We start from the raw sequence: 23265 nt of genomic DNA on the forward strand, positions 1-23265 counted from the left end.
TAATTAATTGTATATCAACATTTTCAGCACCTATAAATCTCAAAATCATTCTGCAGAAATTAATTTTTATTTATTTATTTTTTCCACAAAATTCTGCACAGAAATTATATAAACCAACCTTATAGGCTGGTTGCTGGTTTTAGCTGGTCGACTGTTTTTAGAGGGGTTTTGGCCATTCCAGGCTGGTTTCCAGACACTTTCAGCTTACTCTTAGCTGGTCAGGCTGGGAGATGACCAGCTAAACCCAGCTTGAAAAGCATAGCCAGGCTGGGAGCCCAGCCAAACCAGCTATGTCCAGCCTGGTCAAGGCTGGTTTTAGCTGGTCATTTTCCAGCCTGACTCTATAGTATCTGGGTACAGCCTTAATGATGCAAGCTGAGATTACATTTCTTGGCGATGCAATATCAGACCCAATGCACTCAATGGAGCTAGTGACATCACCATGAGTGGTAGGATTAGGGTTAGGTGAGCCCATTAAAAAGCATTGCATGAGTCTGCAGCCAGACCTCTTTCGCCTGACCAGCTAAGACCAGGCTGGAAATGGACAAAACCCCTCTAAAACCAGCCAACCAGCTTAGACTGGTTTTAGCTTTGTTTTCAGCAGGATACATTTACCTAACATATAAATAATCCACAGATTCTGTCTGGCCCTGTTTAACTGGTCTGAACTTAAATACGTTAAATACGTTTATATTACAATTACGAATTACCCCACATTCCATTATAAAAATTACAATTATTATTATTACTATTATTTTTTGTGCGCACATTGATTGCCAGTTGTATAACCATTAACTAATACTGCGATTAAACAACACAATCTCACAGCTATTTGTAACTTTTTGATTTAGTGGCTAATTTGTACGATCTAATTCTTACAATTTAGTACGACTTGCTCATCCCCCAAAGACGGTTGGGTTTAGGGGTGGGGTTTGGTGCCACGCCTCCTTTTTAAAATCGTAGAATTTCGTACGACTTAACTATGCTCATACGAATTCGTACGAATTATCCACTAAACTGGGAAACCGTAAAACACTTACGTTTTCTCATGAGATCAGGCTCGATTAAACTATGCTTAGTGTAACAAAGCCATAGCTGGTTTGATTGTTACCGTGGTTTGACTACAATAATATTGTTATTTGTAGTGAAAATATGGTAAATTTTGTGAAAATAAAACCTAATATCTAATGAGTACAAAATAAAAGGCACAAAAACACACACACACACACACACACACACACACACACACACACACACACACACACACACACACACACACACACACACACACACACACACACACACACACTAGTTAAAATACCCATTAAAGTGGCTGGTGATTTTATGACACATCTTATGAACAGTCAGAAGCCGTATTGGGTTTAAATAAATTATGCATACAAGTACATCTGCATAATAAATAAATTTATTAAAATCAAAATCATACAACCTTATCAGTTCCTCAGATAAAAAAAAAAAACACCAACAAAAAGAGGAGCAAAACAAAAAGAACAGTCAATAACAGCATTTGGTAGTGTCAACGGAGAGCAGGCGTGTTCAGAGAACATCAGGAATAAGAGATCGTTTTGGCATGTTCACGCAAACCACTGGCCTGCAGTGAGGAACGTGTTTGTGCAAATATCAGAAGGAACATGAACACTTGTTTCCAATCTTTCAATGGAAATAACTCAATGTTAAAACATTTTAATAGGAACCACAAAAAGCAAATGGAGGAATTAGCAAGATCTGGACCGATGCTTTTTGGTCTGTATATCTTCAATTCAGTCTTAAAGGGATAGTTTAGGCAAAACTTAAAATTATTTACACACATTTTACACTGCAGGGCTTCACACAATTCATTCATGTTGTCCCAACACAAATCAATTAAGTTAGCTTGATAAATTTAAGTGGACTGAACAAAACAATTGGGGAAACCTTAAAAAACCCCACCAGAATTGAGTTTTCAGCCATTTTAAGTAGATTGAACAAGCAATTTGAGCGTACTTATTCCAATCTTGTTGTTTGACTTTCTTTCGTTGAACACAAAAGGAGATATTTTGAAGCATGCTTGAATCATTGATTTGCATAATATTTTTTAAAATCTAAGTTGAATGTCAATGGTTACAGGCTTTCAGCATTCTTCAAAATATCTTCTTTTATGTTCAACAGAAAAACAAAAGAAACTCAAAGGTTTGAAACCACTTGAAAGGGAGTAAATAGTGCATTTTCCATTTTGGGTGAACTATCCCTTTAATACTTGACGCCAACCTGTAAATCTACAGACATAGCGAGTGCAAATGGCCTTCTGGATACACAAAACACAAACAGAGAAGAACATGCTGAGAAACATTGGTAGTAGATGAGCTGGGCTGTATAAACCTCAATCAATACAGTTTTCTTCATCCTTAAAAAAAGTTGCAGATCATTGCACACAAATCAATTACTCTTAATTGTTTTATGTTCAATCTTCTTAAATGTTTTAAGTTATCTCAAAAAACTCCACAATTGTGTTGTTTCAGCTCATTTTAAGTAAGTAGATTAAACAAGCGTTTTAAGTGTACTTGTCCCAAACCTGTTTGACTTTCTTCTGTTGAACACAAAAGGAGATATTTTGAAGAATGCTTGAAACATTGACGTCCATAGTGTTCTTTTCTCTACTTCGGAGGTCAATGGTTACAGGCTTTTAGCATTCTTCAAAATATCTTCTTTTATGTTCAACAGAAAAACAAAAGAAACTCACAAAGGTTTGAAACCAAGTGAGTAAATAGTGTATTTTAAACTTTGGGTATTAAACTATCCCTTTAATACTTGACGCCAAGCTCTAAATATAGGGTCATACCGAGTCTAAATGGCTTTCTGGATACGCAAAACACAAGAAGATGCTAAAAAAATATTGGCAGAAGCTGGGCTGCATAAACCTCAATCAATATGGTTGTCTTCATGATCTAAGACGTTGCAGATCATCACACACAAATCAGATATACTTAATAAATAGAAGTGGATTGAAGGTAAAACAGTTAAGTTGTCCCAACAAAACTCCAGAACTGTTTTCAGCTCATTTTAAATAAGTAGGTTGAACAAGCAGCAAAAATAATTTCTGTGTACTTGTTCCAAACCTTCTGTTAGTGTCTTAATATTATTATTCTGTCTTGATGTTTTGAAGAATGCTTGAAACGTTCTTCAGACTTCCACAGTATTTTTTTTCTCTACTATGGCGTCAATGGTTACAGGCTTTCAGCATTCTTCAAAATTTCTTCTTTTGTTTTCAACAGAAAAACAAAAAAAAAAAAAAAACTCAAAGGTTTGAAACCACTTGAAAGGGAGTAAATGGTTTAATACCCAAAACGGAAAAATGCACTATTCCTTTAATACTTGATGCCAACCTATAAATCTAGAAGCATACCGAGTCCAAATGGCCTTCTGGATACACAAACAGAGAAGAACATGCTGAGAAACACTGGAAGTGGATGAGCTGGCCTACGTAAATCTTGCATCATCCTTGAAGAAGTTGCAGATCATCGCACACAAATCAATTACGCTTAATAAATTTAAGTGGATTGAACATAAAACATTTAAGTTGTCGAGAATTGTGTTGTTTCGTCTTATTTTAAGTAAGTAGATTGAACAAGCGTTTTAAGTGTACTTGTTCCAAACCTGTTTGACTTTCTTCTGTTGAACACAAAAGGAGATATTTTGAAGAATTCTTCAATCATTGACTTCCAGTATTTCTTAATGTACTATTAATGTCAATGGTTTCAGGCTTTTAGCATTCTTCAAAATATCTTCTTTTATGTTCAACAGAAAGACAAAAGAAACTCATAAAGGTTCAAAACCACTTGAAAGTGAGTTAATAGTGCATTTCCCATTTTGGGTGAACTATCCCTTAAATATTTGATGCCGACTTGTAAATCTAGAGGCTTTTAGCATTCTTCAAAATATCTTCTTTCATGTAACAGAAAAACAAAACAAACTCATAAAGGTTTAAAACCACTTGAAAGTGAGTAAATGGTTTAATAATGAAAAATGCACTATCCCTTTAATACTTGATGCCAAACTAAAAATCTAGAGACATACGGAGTGCAAATGTCCTTCTGAATACACAAAACTTAAACAGAGAAGAACATGCTGAGAAACATTGGCAGTGGATGAGCTGGCCTGCACAAACCTTGCATCATTACCGTTTTCTTCATCCAGATCATCACAAACAAATCAATTAAGCTTAATAAATTGAAGTGGATTGAACATAAAACAATTAAGTTGTCCCAAAAAAACCTCCAGAATTGTGTTGTTTCAGCATCTGTTCCAAACCTGTTTGACTTTCTTCTGTTGAACACTAAAGGAGATACTTCGAAGAATGCTTTAAACATTGACTTCCACTGTATTTTCTAATCTACTATGAATGTCAATGGTTACAGGTTTTCAGCATTCTTTTATGTTCAACAGAAAGACAAAAGAAACCCAAAAAGGTTTGAAACCACTTGAAAGTAAGTGCATTTTTCGTTTTGTGTATTAAACTATTCCCTTAATACTTAACGGCAACCTATAAATCTAGAGGCATATCGAGTGCAAATGGCCTTCTGGATACACAAAACACAAACAGAGAAGAACATGCTGAGAAACATTGGCAGCAGATGAGCTGGCCTGCATAAATCTTGCAAACAAAATGCTAAGATGATGCATCAATACAGTTTTCTTCATCCCTGGAGATGTTGCAGATCATCGCACACAAATCTAAAGGGCTGTGCTGGGCATATTTATGGCCTTTAGGAAAAGGACAGCTCAATAAAGATGATGTCAAAGCCACAAAAAATGTGGATAAAATCATTTCAGTAAGAAAATAATTGCGCAATCCTTTCGAAACGCTCTTATGAAAGGGACTCGCTTTATGTAAATCACTTGCCAGTTCTCAGAACGCAGTATTTCAAGAGGAAAAAGAGTGTCAGCCACCCTGTTTCTTCATTTAAAAGTACCAGATACAATGAAAAAACATTTTCTTGCTCAATATTAGTCTTGTCTCCCATTATAAAAATACCACAAATCTTAAATCACCATACATTTACATGAGCAGCACATGACTTCAATCATAAGTTTGTGTTAAAAACAGGAGAAAACATCAATGTTTATAAATGAAAACCAACTGAAAGACACTTTGAGATATGTTCTTCTTCTGCTTAAGTAAATGTATCTTGGTTTAAGAGTGTTTAGATATTTGTTCTGGCAAATGAGATTAAAAAAAACACTGTAGTCTGTGAATGTGATCTAACTTGCGTTGCTTGTTTGCAACCTTCACAATCTGTGCTCAGTTATTCTGCCTGTTCCTTTGGTATAGATAGTGTTGTGGAAAGCATGAGAAAGTTGATGCTCCATGATGATGCATTCGTATACCAGACGTCAATGGCGAGTCTTGCGTGGGCACCACTCGGTGTCTGGGTAGAGCTTGCAGTGAACCGTTTTAAACCTGAAAACATATTGATTACTTAATACAGCACGGAAATGATACCGTTTTACAACTGTAAATAGACGTTGTGAAGTGAGAAACCAAAAGAGGGCAGAGCTACAGATGCCTCTGTGTCAGCATAGTGGCAGATTCAAAAACAAGACGAGAGCTGCGGTCACGTTAGAGTTTGAGCATGTGATATTCTGTCGTGCGGCGCTGCGAAAAGGGGCGGGATTAATCAAGCTTATTAGACATTTAATAAGCGAGCGATTGCTCCATGTTTTACATTTCTGTCAAGAGGTTTTGATCCTCGATTGGTCTCACGCAGTCAAGTAATGCGATTTCACAGGTCTGAGTTGCACCGCAGCAACCTGAGTTTCCGGTCTGACGCATTCGTGTGTGTGTGTGTATGAACGGAAGTCTATGGGGAGAAAAGCCCAGTGTGACTGGAGCTTTACATCCTATGCTAATGAGGGAGAGATGGTCACTAGTGGGCGGGGCTTTCCCCCTCTGATGACATGAACAAAGGGAGAATGTCAATCAAAGTGTTTCTGCAGACTGTTTTTATTAAGTGTAATTATAAAAAATTTGAGGTAAACATGCAGCATGTTAGATTGACACCTAGTGGTTGACCTAGATATTTTTGCCACTTGTTTAAAAATGTAAGCGTTGATAAAAAGTTTCATCTCTGATGGAGGAATTTGACATTTGTTTACTATTTGCTTCAAAGCGTCTTGAAAAATATCTAGTTAAATATTATGTGCTGTCATCATGGCAAAGATAAAATAAATCAGTTATTAGAGATGAGTTAATAAAACTATTATGTTTCGAAATGTGTTGGAGAAATCTGCTCTCTGTTAAAAAGAAATTGGGGAAAACATAAAAAGGGCTACTAATAATTCAGGGGGTTTAATAATTCTGACTTCAACTGTATATAATAAATATTCCACACACACGCACGCACGCGTTAAAACAAACGTTTTTTGAATGTGATTACTACACACACTTGTTCAGCATGATCATTACATTAATCAAAAGTGACAGTAAAGTCTTTTATTACATTATGGAAAAAAAGAAAAAGGTTTCATATTAGTAACTCATATAAGAGACATTTTTAGGTTATAGATTAATGCTTTCATAAGCATGGATTTAAAGAATTAGTCAAATTTTATTCTAAAATCAAAGTTACAATTAGCTATTTTAAAGAAACGAACACTTTTAATGAGCAAAAATGCATTAAATTGTATAAAGGCAATTATAAAATTATTATTATTTTTAATTGTACCGTGTTGGGTCTTCAGCCAATGAAAACGCTCCTCCAACACTGACCACATTCCTCCTGTTCTCGAATCCACCATAACTGAGGGTCACCTGTGGAGGAAAAGCCAAGGATTACAGATTTCTCAAGCAGAACAGGCAGTATGGGATTAGAGTAGGCAAGTGTTTAGTGTATATAACCCTAACCCATGGCGTGTGGGGAGAGAAGAGGGGTCTTGGTTTTTATTCACAGGGAAACAAACCTACATCATGTCTATAACTCCTTTTGCAGCAGATCTGTAATAATGTTAGCTGATTACTCTGTTAGTGTTTCTGTCGGTGCTCTGACCTGTCGCAGGATGTTTTCTGCAGGCAGTCTCTGCAGGTTCTCCAGGTGTGAGTGAAACAGGCCTGTGTGCGTGAGAGGAACCTCCAGCAGCGCCTCGATGATGTAGCCGATCGTACAGTCATCCGGCAGACGGATCTTCTCTGCTGTCGTGATGAAGTTTCCAAGACTGCGAGACAGAAAGAAACCGGATATTTTAGTTGTACACAGCAATTAATATATACTGTATGATATTCCATACAAAGTTCTTCCTCATTTTCCAAAGTCAAGTTTAAGCACTTTTCAAACACTTTCCGGGTGCATTATAAAACTTTCCCAGCACTTTATATGTAAAGTAAATGACAAATGGAAGATAAATGACATCAGTATGTAACAGAGGTCGCGTTAAGCCTGATTTATATTTCTGCGTCAAGTGACCGGTGTAACCCACGGTGCATGCAACGCGCTTGGCTGTGCATTTATACTTCTGCGCGCTGTCCCTGTTGGTCTGCATTAACACTTCCGAAACACTAGTTGGCAGTGAGGTGTAAATGTTCCTCGGTGTCGAGTTTCTTCGCTGCTGTTTTGCTTTTCCTGAACACTTCCGGGATTTACAAGAGGCTCAAACTCGCTCATTTTGAGGCAGGAACCGGCGGACGTGCAACAACTTTAACTATGAGGTAAACACAAAACAAAACTTTCTATCCGGAGCTCCTTCACGGGACTCCACACTTGTAAACAATCGCTTCATCAGGCTCGCACCATTTGCGCGGCTCTCGGTCCCGTCCAGACTCGTCAGCACTACCAAGCCGACCAATCAACGATTGCGCTACACATCGCAACGACGTGAGAGGTGCACGTCAGCGACGCCGACAGCCACGGTGAAGGGCTATGCGTCAGCGCCGTAGCATACGCCAGCGTTTGACGCAGAAGTATAAATCAGCCTTAACAGCGCTGATTTATAAGTATTTAAAAAGTTAATTTTAGACTTTGTCATAGTCCGTCATTTTGACAGAGAGGGTTGTAAAAATTATTGACTGTCAATTAATTTGCATGTTTACGTTTTTTTTCATTCATATTTTAATAATGAACTTGCACGACGAGCATATCGGCTAAATTATTCATTTATTTATTTGACAAATGAACAAAACCTCATATCTGCCTTAACTCATATCTTCCTCCTGCGTCGACCTGAGCTGGGTGCTTGCCTGTGCGTAATCAAACGCATCAAGAGAGACTGATGCAGAGGCAACTGTCATTAAATTCTGTGTCTTTGCCTCCGTTTTAAATTTGTTCTGGAGGCTGAAGCCGCGTTCGGCTGCCACACTGGAGAGTCTTGCCAGAAGCAGCCCGGACTCTACAGGCAGACTCGGGCCAGATCTGGTTAACAGGAATCGGGCCAGTGGTTTACAGCCGCATCACACTCATGTGCGGGAGCGAGCTGCGGGCCATACTCGGCCTGGATAACACTCACCGATGCCGAGTCAGAGCCGCCGAAGGGCAGCCGAGCTCGGGCCGATTACTACCTGCAATCTGGGTAGCGCCACTTCAGCAGCGTTTTGTAGTTAGGAAACATTTCTCCTAAGGAAGTGATCAGAAGTTTGCTGGATTCTCTGAATGTGGGATTTCCCCGTCTTGCAAGCACTTGTTTCACCGGGAAATAGTACTGCAGCACGCGCTCCTTCAGCACCAGGGGCACGGCTTCACCCCTCTGCGTTCACTCCAAACCACCTGACCTCCTTGTTGCCGCTTGGTTGGCCCGTAACAACAGCTGTCGGCGACTGAGGATTTGTGTCTGTTTGTTCTTCATCGTCCACTGCATCACTTCCTCTTTTTTCACCTTTATTATTAATATCACAACTATTTGGCCGTTTAAAGAAACTCACACTCAGCTGCTGTGAGATTTTTGCAACTGTACGCAGCGGTGACAAAACAAGGGCAATCGCCATCAGCTGGACAGGAGTGGGAATTACAGTTAGCTACAAATTACAATAGATCACCCTCAGCATAATCACCTTCAGATTTTTCCGTCTCTGCTGAAAAAAATCTGTCAATGACGGAAAATATTCGGTTAACGCGACCTCTGGTGTGTAATAAGCTCATGGAAATTTGGAACAAGCGGAGGATAAGCCATTCTTTTATCCTGAATTTTAGCTTTCTTAACTTTCTTAACATTTTTAAGAAAGGGAAAAAAAAAATTCTCACAGAATTAAAATCAAATAAAACATGCTCGATAGTTAAAATGCTTTTACAAAGAGCATACAAGAGAATCTTCTCGAAGTATTTATTGTGCTTTTTTTAATTCGATGTTTGACGTAATCTCAACTGAATCATAAGAGGGTGGGAAACAGTAGCTCCTCCTCTTAAAAACAAAAAATTGCCATACAGTCGTCCGGCAGACGGATCTTCTCGGCCGACGTGATAAGGTTTTCAAAAACGTGATACAGAAAGAAACCAGATTTTTGGTTTCAAACTGTTTCCTCATTTTCCAAAGTTAAATTTAAGCACTTTCAAACAGTTTCCAGGTGCATTTTAAAACTTTTCCAGTGACATCAGTGTGTAATAACTGCTTATGATCTATTACTGAACTGATACCTCAATAATCCTCGTCTGCATTGCAGTGCATCGGAAAAAAAACAAACTATAATTCTGACACCTCTTGTTCACACAGTCTCAGAGCATTAGAAGTGTAACTTCACCTGGCCCATGGACTCATTTTGAGCGCTAAACCTCGACTGATGCAGAAACCAGCTCCACCAGTGGCAAACCAGAACTTCACTGACACCTGCAGAACACACAACATTAATAAAATACAAGCTTAAAGGGATAATTCACCCAAAAATGAACATTTACTCGATATTTACTCTCAATCTAGTGGTTTCAAAACTTCTTTATTCTGTTGGAGAAAGCTAAAAATCCTGCACCCATTGACTTCCATAGTAGGGAAAACAAATATTATGGATGTCAATGGTCAAGATATCTTCTTTTGGGTTGAACTGAAGAAAAAAAAAAAAACAAAGCTTTAAGCAAAAGAATGAGTAAATGATGACAACGTTTTTATTTTTGGGTGAACTATCCCTTTAATCTTTCGTCCTGTAATTTCTTTGCAGAGAAAACCAAAGAGGAGCTCACCGATCCGTCGCTCTTGACTCTCTCTGCAGCCTCTATAGGATGATCCAGGCTAGGCCGGCCCAGATACACATCCTGTGTGTGAGAGTACGAGGACAGAAGCTCCAGTAGACTGGGCAGGATCACATAGTTATCATCATCCACATGACAAAACCACCTGAAAAACATCAGACAGATAGAGAGAGAGAGAAAAATAAAAAGAAAACACTGTAAAAATCAAAGTTTATTGTCAATTCTGCCACATGCACAGACATACAGAGAATTGAAATGGAGTTACTCTCAGACCCTGGGTGCATACAAAAGATAAAAACACTACAAGACGAATGTGAATGTACTATAAATATAAATACAACATACAAAAATTAATAAAAAATACAGAAATAAACATACAAAAATACTATATGCAAATAAAGACACATATCAGGGAGAGTGCAAATACGCGACAGCAGCATGAAGCAGCATAACGAGTAGTTTTAAACATCTGCAAACCAATGGAAGCAATAGAGAAGTGAAAGATTCCAATGGCCGCATCGGCTCGTACGTCAAGAATGAGCTCAATATGCTATGAATGAATGAATGCAATGTGATGGACTCAACTTTTTCTGTGACTCGATGAACTTGTCATACTCCACAGACATCTTGCAGCACAGGGCTTGGCGTGTGTGAGCCGCCGAGCAGTTGGTGTTGATGATGTTCAGCCCTTGAGGAGACAATGACATGATGACCATGACTCACCGCTTCATGATTTATCAGAGGGCATATTACAGAAAGATCTCAGCTGAGTCTGAAAGCCTAGAGAGTTTACTTGTTGCCTTGTAGCCTAGTTAGGTTGGTGCATGAAGACACAGCGAAATACTGATTTCTGAGACATCATAATCATTTAAATCACATTCAACAGTAGAGAGAGAGCTTTGCTGATAACAAGGCCCACACAAAATCCACCTGGGATTTTTAGCCCATCATTGAGTCTATTTATTTACCTTAGTAAATGTGTGTAAATTTACATTTATTCAGTTTTTAACCTCTCAAACTCCGGGTCTGTGACGTCATCGACTTTCGCTTTCAGATTTAAAGGGCTAGCATTGCACCAGACCCCCTTAAGTGGTTTCGTTTGAAAGTGTAGAAGCTATATTATTTGCACATATGCATTACTTTGGTTTTTATTCTACTTTATAAAAGTTATTTACACTTAAATACACAGTATTTTGGATACCCGAGCTGGGTATTGAACTTTTCATGTTTTTCATATGGTTCATGTATGACACATGTACAAGTTATAGCTCAAATGTAAGTTCTTGCCGGTGCTCATATGGTTCTAGCATTCATTTTACTGAATTATATTCACATATCAAACAGTTGTTGAATGAATCGCGGTGTTTCCATGACGCAGAGATGTAAACAATACATTTATGATCAATAAGCAGCCCCAGATAGCACAGACAGCTGTCATCTCTTACCCTATGTTGTGCACTTCAGGGCCATTCTCCTCTGTTTTTGAGGTGATGTGCACAAGTAATCATTATTTATGTTATGGTCCAAACACAGTGAATTATGTTTGATCAAATAAAGAATAGTGAAATATAAAACAATGATCAGTCCCTGGGGCTTGTACAGCACCTCTCATCAGTTGGAATGCAATAACTTCTGCATAGATTATGGTGGAGACATTTTTCTTTTTTCCTATGATTACAGACATGTGCAGGAACCACCGAAATTAATTACAGCACGCTAGACCACACACAACCTAAAAAGGTACACTTTCAAATTTGAGTTTATAAAAAAAAAAAAATACAAAAAGCGCCTCTTTTTTTTTAGGTGTTTATTATAACACAGATAACATATACAGATATTTTAAACATTTTCAATAGTGTTTTATGAAAATTCAAAGGGTTTTCTTTAAAATGATACCAAATTTTTGCATTTACACCTCTGCATGTGGATTTGGGAAGCTTTAAAATTTGGGTAGGCAAAATCCAGGCAGAAATCCCCAAATAGCACAGGGGTTTAAGAGGTTAAATTAATAACAATAATATTATTGACTAATATGAAAACATTAATTTTGATTTATTTACAATACAGTTTGTAAAGTCATACTTTCTGTCTTATAGCAGAGATATTATATGAGAGACTTGCTTTGTTTACCAAATAAGTGGATCTAATTGGATTTGCATTGGAAATAAAAGTTTAAAAGGTATTATTTTTTTCATAATCGATGGCTGTGAAGGTCATCAGTTCACCAAACTTACCGATGTTTACAGAGTGTAACTACAGATACAAGGACGCTGGAGCGTTTAAACAGCCGTGAAAATCAGCTGGTTTATCTACGAGCTTACATAGGAGCAATCCGCTGATGCAGCATTACTTTGAAATGCTCCAGTGTTCCTGTATCTGTGGCTACACTCAGTAAACAGCGGTGAGTTTGGTGCACTGATGACCTTCACAGGCAATTACAGTCAATTCTGTTGTGCATGAGAACACAAAGGCAAATCAGCGCTGTTTAAGAACGCACTCAACAGCGCTCAAATGTTAACGGGAAATAGATTTTATTCATAGAATAGTTTTAAAAATTTCAGTATCGATTGGTACCGAAATCCAGCATCAGGACAACCTTACTAGTAATTAATTGCTTTTAACAGTCAAAGTTATTATATATAAACATATTTAACCTGCAGTTATATAGTATATAGGTGATATCCTTGTGTGCACGTTCAATGAAGTGTCTGTTTAGAATTTCTTTTTGCTCTCCAACTAATTAATTCGTACTAGCATGTAATTTGAAGTATACCGGAGCCTTAAGATAATAAGTTTCTGTAATTTGCCTCAAGAAATTAAATATTTCCACATTTTACAGTGTATGTGTTGATGAAATGTAGCATGGATATGAGATTGCTCTTGCTAGCCATGCTGGTTAGTGAGCTACTCAAATAGTGAGATTTTATTAGGGTTTTTAGATGCTTTTATCCTTATTTTCACCTTATTTTTAAAATGGTGTTATAATTAAACAAGAGCTCAGAGACACTACCTGCTTTCAGCCGGAGCTCCTTGTCCTCCCCATCAGTGAAAATAAACGTCTGAAAGAGAGAAAGTCAGTACAGGAGTTTGAGATAAAGTGAGATGGGGCTTTACTATATTTAAATATATACAGTCTATATATATACAGTCTATATATATATATATATATACAGTCTATATATATATACAGTCTAATATATATATATATACATACACAGTATATATATATATATATATATATATATATATATATATATATATATATATATATATATATATATATATATATATATATATATATATATACTGTATATATTTAAATATAGTAATATATATAGTAAATTCCATGAGGTTATTCGAGTGAAAAAGTCACATGATGAAAGATATATATATATACTGTAAGTATATAAGCAGACGTATAAATGCACGACTACACGAAAGGTAGGCGCCGTGAATCACATCGATCACTACAAACAGAAGTATAAACCACCCTTAACAGGGGCTGCAATATTTACTACCAGATCCATTTTCAGCTGTCAGACACGCACATGAAGATATACTATAGTTATTTATAGTAAAGTGTATAGTGTTTTTTAACCATGATTGAGCTCATGCGATAAGTCCATATATTGATTATTGTGACAGGCCTAAACCTTGTGCAAAAAATAAATAAATCTTGGTATTTTTAAACACTTAAATCTGCTGAACAAAGCCACTTTGAGAATATCTGGATTTAGGATTTAAAGACTTTCACTCGAGACTTATTGTAACATGACGAACAAACTTCTTTGAAAAATCTTGTAAACTCCCCAACAAATTAGAACCAAACCACAGTGAAAAATGCCATGAGGGTATTCGAGTGAAAAAGTCACGAGGAAAGAGGAGTGTGGACCTAGTCCCGAAGTCTGCAGATTGCAAATCTAATAGGGAAAGAATGTTTCTTCTGGCATGAGCTGGCACTTGCCAAACACACACAATCCAGCATTATGAGGAAAGCAGAGCGCTTGAAATTTCTCCTGGGCATTTTGGCCCTGTTGTGCAATGGCAAAACAATGGTTCTGTGCTGCTTTTACAGGTTAAGTCAATCTTGGGGCCCCTCTGGGCTCCACACTCGGGCCTCTGGAGAGAGGCCTCAGGAAGGGGCAGCATCTACCGCACTGGCGCCTTTGGCAGCAAGGTTATTTCAGTAAACAAACACTAAAACTGCATCTGAAATCGCATACTTCCATACTATATAGTATGTTAAAAACACTATGAAGTACGTCCGAATTCATAGTATTTTAAAAAAAAGTATGCGAGAAGTACCCGGAAGCAAACGGACGCTACGCTTACCCATGATGCACCGCAAGAGAATAAGAGTTGAGCAATGCAACTGACGCAGGTAGGTCATGTGATAATGACCAATGGTGGATGTAGTACGTCCGAATCCCATTCATACTACTCACATTCATACTATATAGTAGGGCCGTGCAATTAATCGAAATCTAATCGCAACCGCCATTTGAAATGTTGTGGTTAGCTAATCCCAAGAGGCGGTGATATGGAATATATATCATTTAATTTACCCCGGCCAAAGCAAATGCATGACAGCAGTTCATGTGTGACAGTCTTACTAGCCAATCGAGTGAGCACACTTTAATTCTGCCCAATCTGAACACTTAATTCTGCCTCTTAATTTTCAGGGCTGTAGCTCTCTGTCATCGACAGCTGATATTAACCAATCCATTCGCGTTCTGTTCTAGCGCAGTGGGCGAATAAGAAGAGCTTTAAGGCGGGGCAAGCATTGCGGGATTTGTTTACTGAGGCAAGTTGACATGTCAACTGTTTTAAACCATTCCTGATTGGCATTGTTTGGTGCAAATATCCCTATGAATGTCTCCAAAATACGCGCATGCGGTGAACATTTTGCAGTGAAACCGGTCGCTCGGCTACAATTTTATGCACTCGCACAAATGCTCCCAAACAGGGCTTTACATTAACTTTTTTGATCACCAGCCACAGTGGCTAGTAGTTTTCCAACGTTACTAGCCACTCTGCATTTTCACTAGCCACAATTTTGTTGTTGGGAAAATATTTTTATATGCATATGACTTTGACATGCTAAAATTACTTGATTTAAATTTTTTTTTATGTCCAAATGCCTCATTCATTTCACATTTTGTGTGTCGTGTATGAGGAAATAGGTCATGGTTTCATAGTGTCATACTGCAATTAGTTTTTATTTCACAGGACTTTTCAGAACTCAAAATTACGGATTTACCTAATTTATCTCTGACCACACCAAACAATAATTATTTCTTAGCCACAAATTTTAAATGTGTCAACACAATATAAATATAGCTGTATACTTTTTATTTAACGAAACATTTCTTTTAAAAAAACAAAGAAAAACAATTGACAAAAATAATTATTGTCATGTATCAAAAATATGCACAGTTATCTGTCCTCGCTAAAGGTCTCTCAGATCAGTTAGCTACACATTAATCTGTGTAATTAATAATTCGAGTTAATCTCATATTAAAGCAAATGTTGTTGTAAAAAATGATAATTAAACCATATAAACAAAAATAACCTTAAGCAAAAGAAAGCAGGTGAAAAACATACTGTGTGATAGGGATGATCACACGGTTAAGGCCAATTAATAATCTGTTCAAAGCGAAAGCAAGTGCTGCTTACAAAAAGACATATTTGGAGCTCTTGAATGCATCAAGACTGTGTCTGTGTGTGCATTAGCATTATTTTTTTGCCTGACTATTTGAAAGATCCGATCCCAGTTGAGTTCCATACAACAGGAGCGTGCACGCGCTTTAAACAGTCGCGCGCATTACATCAGCTGTTAGCGCGAGTGATTATTATCCTCTCATTCCGTATTCATCTGCTTTCCTCTGCTCGCGCCAATGCAATTTTTATTTTGTCACTCATGCTGTTTCTCCATTCTAAGATCACATTTGCACGCATATTGGGTCATTCTTATAGTTAGGTTAGGTTACTTTATTTATACCCGAAGGTAGATTTGATTTGCAGTCAAGAGTCCTCATCTTACAACAGTGCCACACAAAGCAACTCACACAGTAACAACAACAAATGCGCATTAGGACATAAAACATAAACATAAAGAATAAATAAATAATCACTTTAAGTGTCCACCCCCTCCCCCAAGTAAATATTTAAAATGATTTAAAATATACAGGTCACTGAAACATCTCTGCTTAATTCTTATTTAAATATCTAATGGCTGCTGGTATAAAACTATTTTTGTAACGTTTCGTTTTACAGCTTAATACTAGAAACCTACGACCGGAGGGAAGGAGCTGAAACTCTGAATGTAGGGGATGAGCAGTGTCATTTAAAATTGAATTTGTAATTCTCTTTAGCTGCCTAGTGTACACAGCTTCTAGATTGGCTAGTGACACCCCGGTCAGCTTACTGGACCACTTAACTATTTGATTTAGTGAATTTTTATTCTTGACAGAAAGATTCCCAAACCATGACACCAGAGCAAAGGATAAAACGGATTCAAGAAAAGCGTGATAAAATAGATTCATCATCTGTTTATCAATATGGAAATTATTTAACTTTCTCAAGCAAAATAGTCGCTGGTGCCCCTTTTTACACACTGCTGCACAATTCTCATCAAAGGAAAGTTTAGAGTCAATAATTGTGCCAAGGTATTTATATGGTTGCACACTTTCCACAGTCTGATTTTTAATGGAAGTGCTCACCTGTGAGTGAGTTGCCTTCCTAAAATCCACGATCATATCTTTTGTCTTTAAAACATTTAACTGAAGATATGACTCCTCACACCATCTGACAAAGTCAGTGAGTACTGGACCATGACCTGTTTCATCATCATAGTCGAACCCTGCTTTTAAGAAAACCACAATTTAAAAATTATTTTCAGCCAAAGTGGCTAGAGGAGGTGTCTAACCCGCCAAAGCTGAAATCTACCCGCATTTGGCGGGTGTTAATGTAAAGCCCTGCTCCCAAATATATTTTGATGTCGCATAGATTAAATTTCGGGCGCATATGCGACCAAAACGGTCTCAATTTCGAGCCCTGCTCATTACTTCTGAAAACAAGACAATATTTTTTGGCTGTCTAGAAAAGGCATCTTGATTTTAGATATTTGGACTAGAATCAAGACCCAAAAAAAAAAATAAAATAAATAAATAAATAAAATAAAAAAAATAATAATAATAATAAAAAAAAAATCGAAGACATTTTTTTTTTTTTGCATTTTCTGTGTTGGTTTTCGACAAAGTGCATCTACAACTTTTAGATTTATCCCAGAATTTTCATCCTTAATTCTAACAGGCTTCATTATGCAAAAGAATGGGAAAGAATTTGTAATGTGTTAGGAGTTTCACCTTTAGTAGCAGGCACAGGAACAACTGTCTAGTGAGAATCTGTGGTAAATAAAACACTTCCCACCTGCTCCTTCGCTCTGGACACCCAGGTCTGGGACAGGAGCTGCAATCTGGACTTGTGATACTTCCTAGTGGTCTTCACAGCAATAAAAATGTCTCTTAAGTCCAGGAAGTCTCTGTAGTGCGAGTTTAGATCGTCCATCTTCTCCAGGTTATCAGGCGGAGGTGTTTGAGTAAAACTACCACCCCTGGTGTCTTCATTTGGTCTGTAGAGAGAGTTTTTGAGTGGGTGTTTGGCGGGTTTGGCATGGGGCCGCGGCTGAGGCAGATCCGCCTGACGCTGTGGAGGTTGTAAGGAGGGAATAAGCAGCACCAGCAGGGCACAGAATGCGAGGGAAAGCAGAAAGCAGGTTTTGTTGGAGCCGACATGGGATAAGTGCATTCTTCCAGTGCTGAACGCCAGCTCAACCGCCCGCGCCTGCCTGACTCACTGCTGCAGAGCCCATCTTCAGTGCATCATTCTGCAAAAGCGCGCACACACACATGCACATCAATACACTCATTTACATCATCTTTAAATCTTCAATATAATAAACTAAATAAATACTGATATGGCAAAAAAAAACACTGCGACATGACATGACTATTTGTGATGTGTTTTTCATTGAATTTATACGTAGTTTACCAAGTTGAAAAATAACACTGCTCCTCTTTGTTTAATTTTTAGAGAAAACCTCCTACTCAATTGAAAAACTACCCCAAATAAAAGTATTACCCCCTTTGAGACTGATGGCCTACTCACACTATGCCATCCGTACCGTGCCCAGGCCTGTTTCCCGGATCGTTTGAGAAGTGTGACTGCGCTGAATTGGGCTCAGGATTGGTTCACTTGGCCAGCCCTGGCCCGGTTGGAAGAGGTGTGCCTGAGCTCGGTTCACTTGAGCTTTGGTGCGGTACGCTTGTAGTGTGAGTGCAAAACGCGCCAACGCGCCTTATGGACTGTTTGGCGAAATATTTGACTGCATGTCATTTTATATTAAACAACTTAGGGTGCTTTCAAACCTGTGAATCGATTCAGTTGTTCCGAAACAGAGATTAAAATTGTTACATTGTTGCTCTTTGCTCTTGGAGCGGTTCGCTTTCACACTGCAAAGTTTCTAATCGGACCAAAAGAGCTAAAACAAGTCACGTGTGAGTAAACTCTCCTCACATTGGTCAGAGTGTCTGGGTTTATTTTGCAGAGTCCCGCTCAGCTGTCAGGAGAGGTGGTGGTTTGTTGGTGATTGACAGGGTGCGCGCGCGATGTGTCTGAGGAGAGATGCGATGGGGAGGGGTGAGAAGGGTGCGCGACGATGCCTATTTGATGACCGGGACGGAGACGCGAGATTACTGGGAGATCATCACTCGTTTGCGGGCATCCGGAGACTCGCGAAACTTCCCGCCCTACTCATAATTCTCTCTTCATATCGCCGTATGCCTATTACATATCCATAAAACACTGTGATATAACCGCGCTCGGATCGGATCGCTTTCTCACTGCAATCGAACCGCTCCAGGGTTCGTTTCAATCGAGCCGAGACCACCTCATTCAAGCGATCTCGGAGCGATTACTTTGGCGCGGAACAGAGCGCGATTGCCCTGTTCACATATGCCAAACGAACCGCGCTAACTGGGCAAACGAGACGCTTTCCGAAAGAAAAGTGTAGATGTGAAAGCACCCTTAAACGATATAACTAGAGAAATCTCTACTGTGCTGAGCGAGAGCGCTCACTGAACAGCGCAGCATCGATGACGTAAGCGTGCCCAGGCCCGACTGTAGTGCGAGTGTGGGCCGTCGGAGGAGACAGGAGGGGGGGACAGGCGTGCTTTGGCCTGGTTCAAGGCATTTATACATAGTGTGAGTACGGCCTGAGAGCTGAATCACATGAAAGTCAGCTCTGAATTTTTTTTATTTACTACGTTTTACTACTTTTTAAAAAAAAATGTTAAAAATTGTTTGTGCCTTTTTAGAACATTTGAGTTTGAGACTTTTTTTTTTTTTTTTGTTTATTTTATTCTACAATTTTGAAACATTGAGGTGTTCAATTTAATTTCTGTATTAGGAAATAAAACCTTTCTTGGTGTTCTTTTAGCCTACATTCAGTATGAGTAAAATACCCAGGTTCTTTTAAAATTTATACTTTAATTTGTTTACTCAAGTCTTATTGGAATTGGTGACTTGTAATTTGTAATGAGTCATTTTTACAGTAAGTTATTTGTACTTTTACTTAAGCAGGGCTCGAAATTGCGACCATTTTGGTCGCATATGCGCCCGAAAATTAATCTATGCGACCTCATAATATATTTGGGCGCATTAGTGCGACTGCAGATAATGGTTGTAGTGCGACCTGTTTAGATTTTTTCTAAACACGTGCTGAATCGCTCTTCCCTGCCGCTATATTGGTTTATATACGCCGTCAATAACTCAAGGTTTTCCGCTGTCAGATGACAGGGAAGGAGCTTTTATGACTAGAGGAAATGCAAACGGCTGAAGAGTGAAAACTTAAAGCACACAGGTTTGCAAACCCCACCTAAAGTTAAGGCGCAGATGAGAGCGATCATGACGAGGTGAATAATGATCCGCCAGCTGAGATCAATCGAGTACGTGCTTTTCGGAGAAAGCGCCCGAATCTCGATGCGTTGCATTCGATGCGTGTTCAGCAAAAATGTCCGCTAAAAGTCAAATCTAATACTGTACATATCATCGCCAGAGAAGCTCGCCTTTACTAAGTTTACACTGAAACTGCGGCTCATAACAAAGACCGGTATTGCGCCGGTGGTCATCGCAAGAATTCTGTTCAACCTGCTCATAAATTGGGTCGGCTGACTCTTCTGCTTTTCCACTAACACAGAAACATGAAGATCAGCTCAGACTAAACCTTTAAATTGACACAAACTGAAACCAAAACTTTTAAAGAGTGATAGAAGTGAGACTTTACTTACTTTTGTCTATTCTTACTTGAGGTGTATTTTATTATTATTTTTTATTTAGTTAGGCTACTGATGACTGTTTTGCAGCTTTCAGCCTTGAATTTAATTATTTATTATAATCTTTTGTTTGTTTTGTTGCAGAAATATTATTTATTAAACTGACATGCATATATAAACAGCAGTACAAAATAAATATTTCTTACTGCAGTGCTTCATTTTTGTTTGATGCAAACTATCCATTTATTTTTCATAAAGTAACAGACTTTTTATAGCAGATAATTTGCATTCAAGCACATTCAAGGCATCATGATGATGACAAATGTAATTCATTGTTACTATTATTGTCATTTTCATCATCATTAATATTTTATATTTATTCGACATTCATTTTAGAATTATTGCACACAAATATCAATGTCATCTCAGCATTAGTTAGATAGTTAATTTTGGTTTTTGTCAGTCCTATTAATGTTGTTTTAAAATACAATAAATCCCTTAAAATACAATTTGCAGCGGTGCTCAATCATTTTTGGTGTGTGCTCCTAATTTTTTTTCTGGTGCTCCTAAATTTCCTCTGGTGCTTCTAAATTTTTGAAGTTGGGAGCACCGGTGCTACCAAGTAAAAAAGTTAATTTCGAGCCCTGTCAAGTATGGTTTTTAGGTACTCTTTACACCTCTGAACTTCAAAATATCTTCTTTTGTGTTCCACGGAAACTCACAGAAACAAAGTTTAGGAACCAACTTAGGGTGAGTAAATTCTCATTTTTTGGGTCAACTGGCCCTTTAAATAAAGCATTCAGCAGCACACACGAAGTAATATACAATGTTTTATTATCATTTCTCTTTCTCTTTAGTTTTTATATTCACACATTCAGACTTTCTCCTTAATATAATTTCAGAAAAGTATTTTTTGCAAACTGTAAATAAGAAAATTATAGTAGCAGCCAATGACTATGAAAGTACAACTTTTTTCACATTCATTTAAATAGTGCTAATGTTGTTTTGAAATCATACTTACAAGCGATTTCAGACAAAATATTCAAAGTAACGTTGTAAACATTATTGGGACTGAGTCACAAGTTGTCACTGAACGAATGTGCCTCTATAAAACACCCTTTACCTCAATAGTAAATAGTGAGCAATTTAAATTTTCGAGTGAACTATCCCTTTAAATAAAGCGTCCATCTGCACACAAAGTAAAAAACAGTTTCATTCGCATTTCTCTTTCAATGCTGAGCTAAAACTTCACACAAACTCCACACAGCTAAAATAAAGACATTCAAATGTTAAAAACACACTCTTTTTAAAACAAAATAAAGCGTATTTTCTTCTCCTCAGCCATAACGTTAACGTTACATTGGTAACTATTGTGTCTTACCGAGAGCGGTCGGACTGGTTTCGGGTCAATATACTCCTCATTTTCCAGACTTTTAAACCGGTGAAACCACAGAAATCAGTATAGATCATGCTAGGCTGAAATAATCCGCAGGCGAAGGCTGGGTCGGTGATTTCAGCAGCTTTTCGTCGAGTAGAAATCAGCATGAATCACACAAGCCTTATTGTTCCTGCTTGACTTCTTCTGCTTCTGGAGCTCATATGTTCAGTCAGTTTCCGCTGTTTATTATAAAGTTTCACGCATATCTTTGGTTTCAGCAGCTCAAACTCTCTGTTGTTCAGTTGTGCATCATCTCTGCTGTCTTGGGTTGTTTATAATGACCTCTGCGTCTGCGCGTTGCCAAATATATATCCAACAACTACATTGTCCTTTCTGTTGATGCCAAAGACGCACGTTTTGAAAACCAGCGCCCTCTGGCGGATGTGGATGTCGTCACTATGCCTTTTATTGATGATTTACGCACACACGCACGCGCACACACACATTTGATTGTTTTATTTGGAATGACTAATACTAATTAAAGCAACACAGAGTGCAAATAATCACAAAAAGCCCATTATGTTTCACGGACATAGTCTAGATAAATACAATTACTTAATATCTTTTATGGGACATTTTTTAATCCTTCATTCATTAATTTTCTTTTCGGCCTGGTCCCTTTATTAATCTGGGGTCGACACAGCGGAATGAACCACCAACTTATCCAGCATATGTTTTACGCAGCGGATGCCCTTCCAGCCGCAACCCACCTCTGGAAAAAAATAATAATAATTATAATATATATATATATATAAATAAATATATATATATATATATATATATATATATATATATATATATATATATATATATATATATATATATATATATGTGTGTGTGTGTGTGTGTGTGTGTGTGTGTGTGTGTGTGTATGTGTGTGTATATGTATGTATGTATGTATGTATGTATGTATGTATTTTTTAATGTTACTTTATAAATGCTTTGGCAAAACATTTGTAACATTTGTCATGCCAACAAAGTATTGAATTGAACTAAATATATATACATAGAGAGAGAGAGAGAGAGAGAGAGAGACAGAGAGAGAGAGAGAGAGAGAGAGAGAGAGAGAGAGAGAGAGAGAGAGAGAGAGAGAGAGAGAGAGAGAGAGAGAGAGAGAGAGAGAGAGAGAGAGAGAGAGAGAGAGAGAGAGAGAGAGAATTTGAATTTTCAACACGCCTTTAATAAACATTTTAAAGACGTTATACAATCAAATGTTACACATAAAAATTAGAAACAGCCTAATGAACCATAAACTCTAAATTTTCATCACAAATTTGACATAAAACTCCTTTGTAACACCAAATTTTTTCAAAACACATAAGATCACCCATTG

At 37.8% G+C, this 23265-nt stretch overlaps 1 protein-coding gene across 2 annotated transcripts; it reads right to left on the bottom strand.

The window, feature by feature from the left end:
* Nucleotides 1-1408: 1408 nt before the first annotated feature.
* rfng (RFNG O-fucosylpeptide 3-beta-N-acetylglucosaminyltransferase) lies at nt 1409-22311 on the bottom strand. 2 transcript variants are annotated; one of them, NM_001001830.2, is given in 11 exon segments: nt 1409-1968; nt 3603-3782; nt 3940-5458; nt 6723-6808; nt 7044-7209; nt 9719-9804; nt 10152-10305; nt 10746-10848; nt 13171-13219; nt 17592-18048; nt 21876-22294. In NM_001001830.2, coding segments are annotated over 8 exon segments (1089 nt in total). In that variant the 5' UTR covers nt 17970-18048; nt 21876-22294; the 3' UTR covers nt 1409-1968; nt 3603-3782; nt 3940-5391.
* Between the last annotated feature and the right edge of the window lie 954 nt (nt 22312-23265).

Source organism: Danio rerio, chromosome 12, assembly GCF_049306965.1.
Source record: "Danio rerio strain Tuebingen ecotype United States chromosome 12, GRCz12tu, whole genome shotgun sequence".
NCBI lineage: Eukaryota > Metazoa > Chordata > Actinopteri > Cypriniformes > Danionidae > Danio > Danio rerio.

What these genes read in the sequence shown, in the direction of transcription:
- rfng (XM_073917539.1), bottom strand. Translation starts at nt 17,969, where the DNA reads ATGCACTTATCCCATGTCGGCTCCAACAAAACCTGCTTTCTGCTTTCC. An exon ending in GGAGCTCCGGCTGAAAGCAG is followed by an intron (nt 10,849 to 13,170) that starts GTAGTGTCTCTG and finishes TGTCTCCTCAAG; the next exon opens with GGCTGAACATCATCAACACC. An exon ending in TTGGCTGAAGACCCAACACG is followed by an intron (nt 5,459 to 6,722) that starts GTACAATTAAAA and finishes ATATGTTTTCAG; the next exon opens with GTTTAAAACGGTTCACTGCA.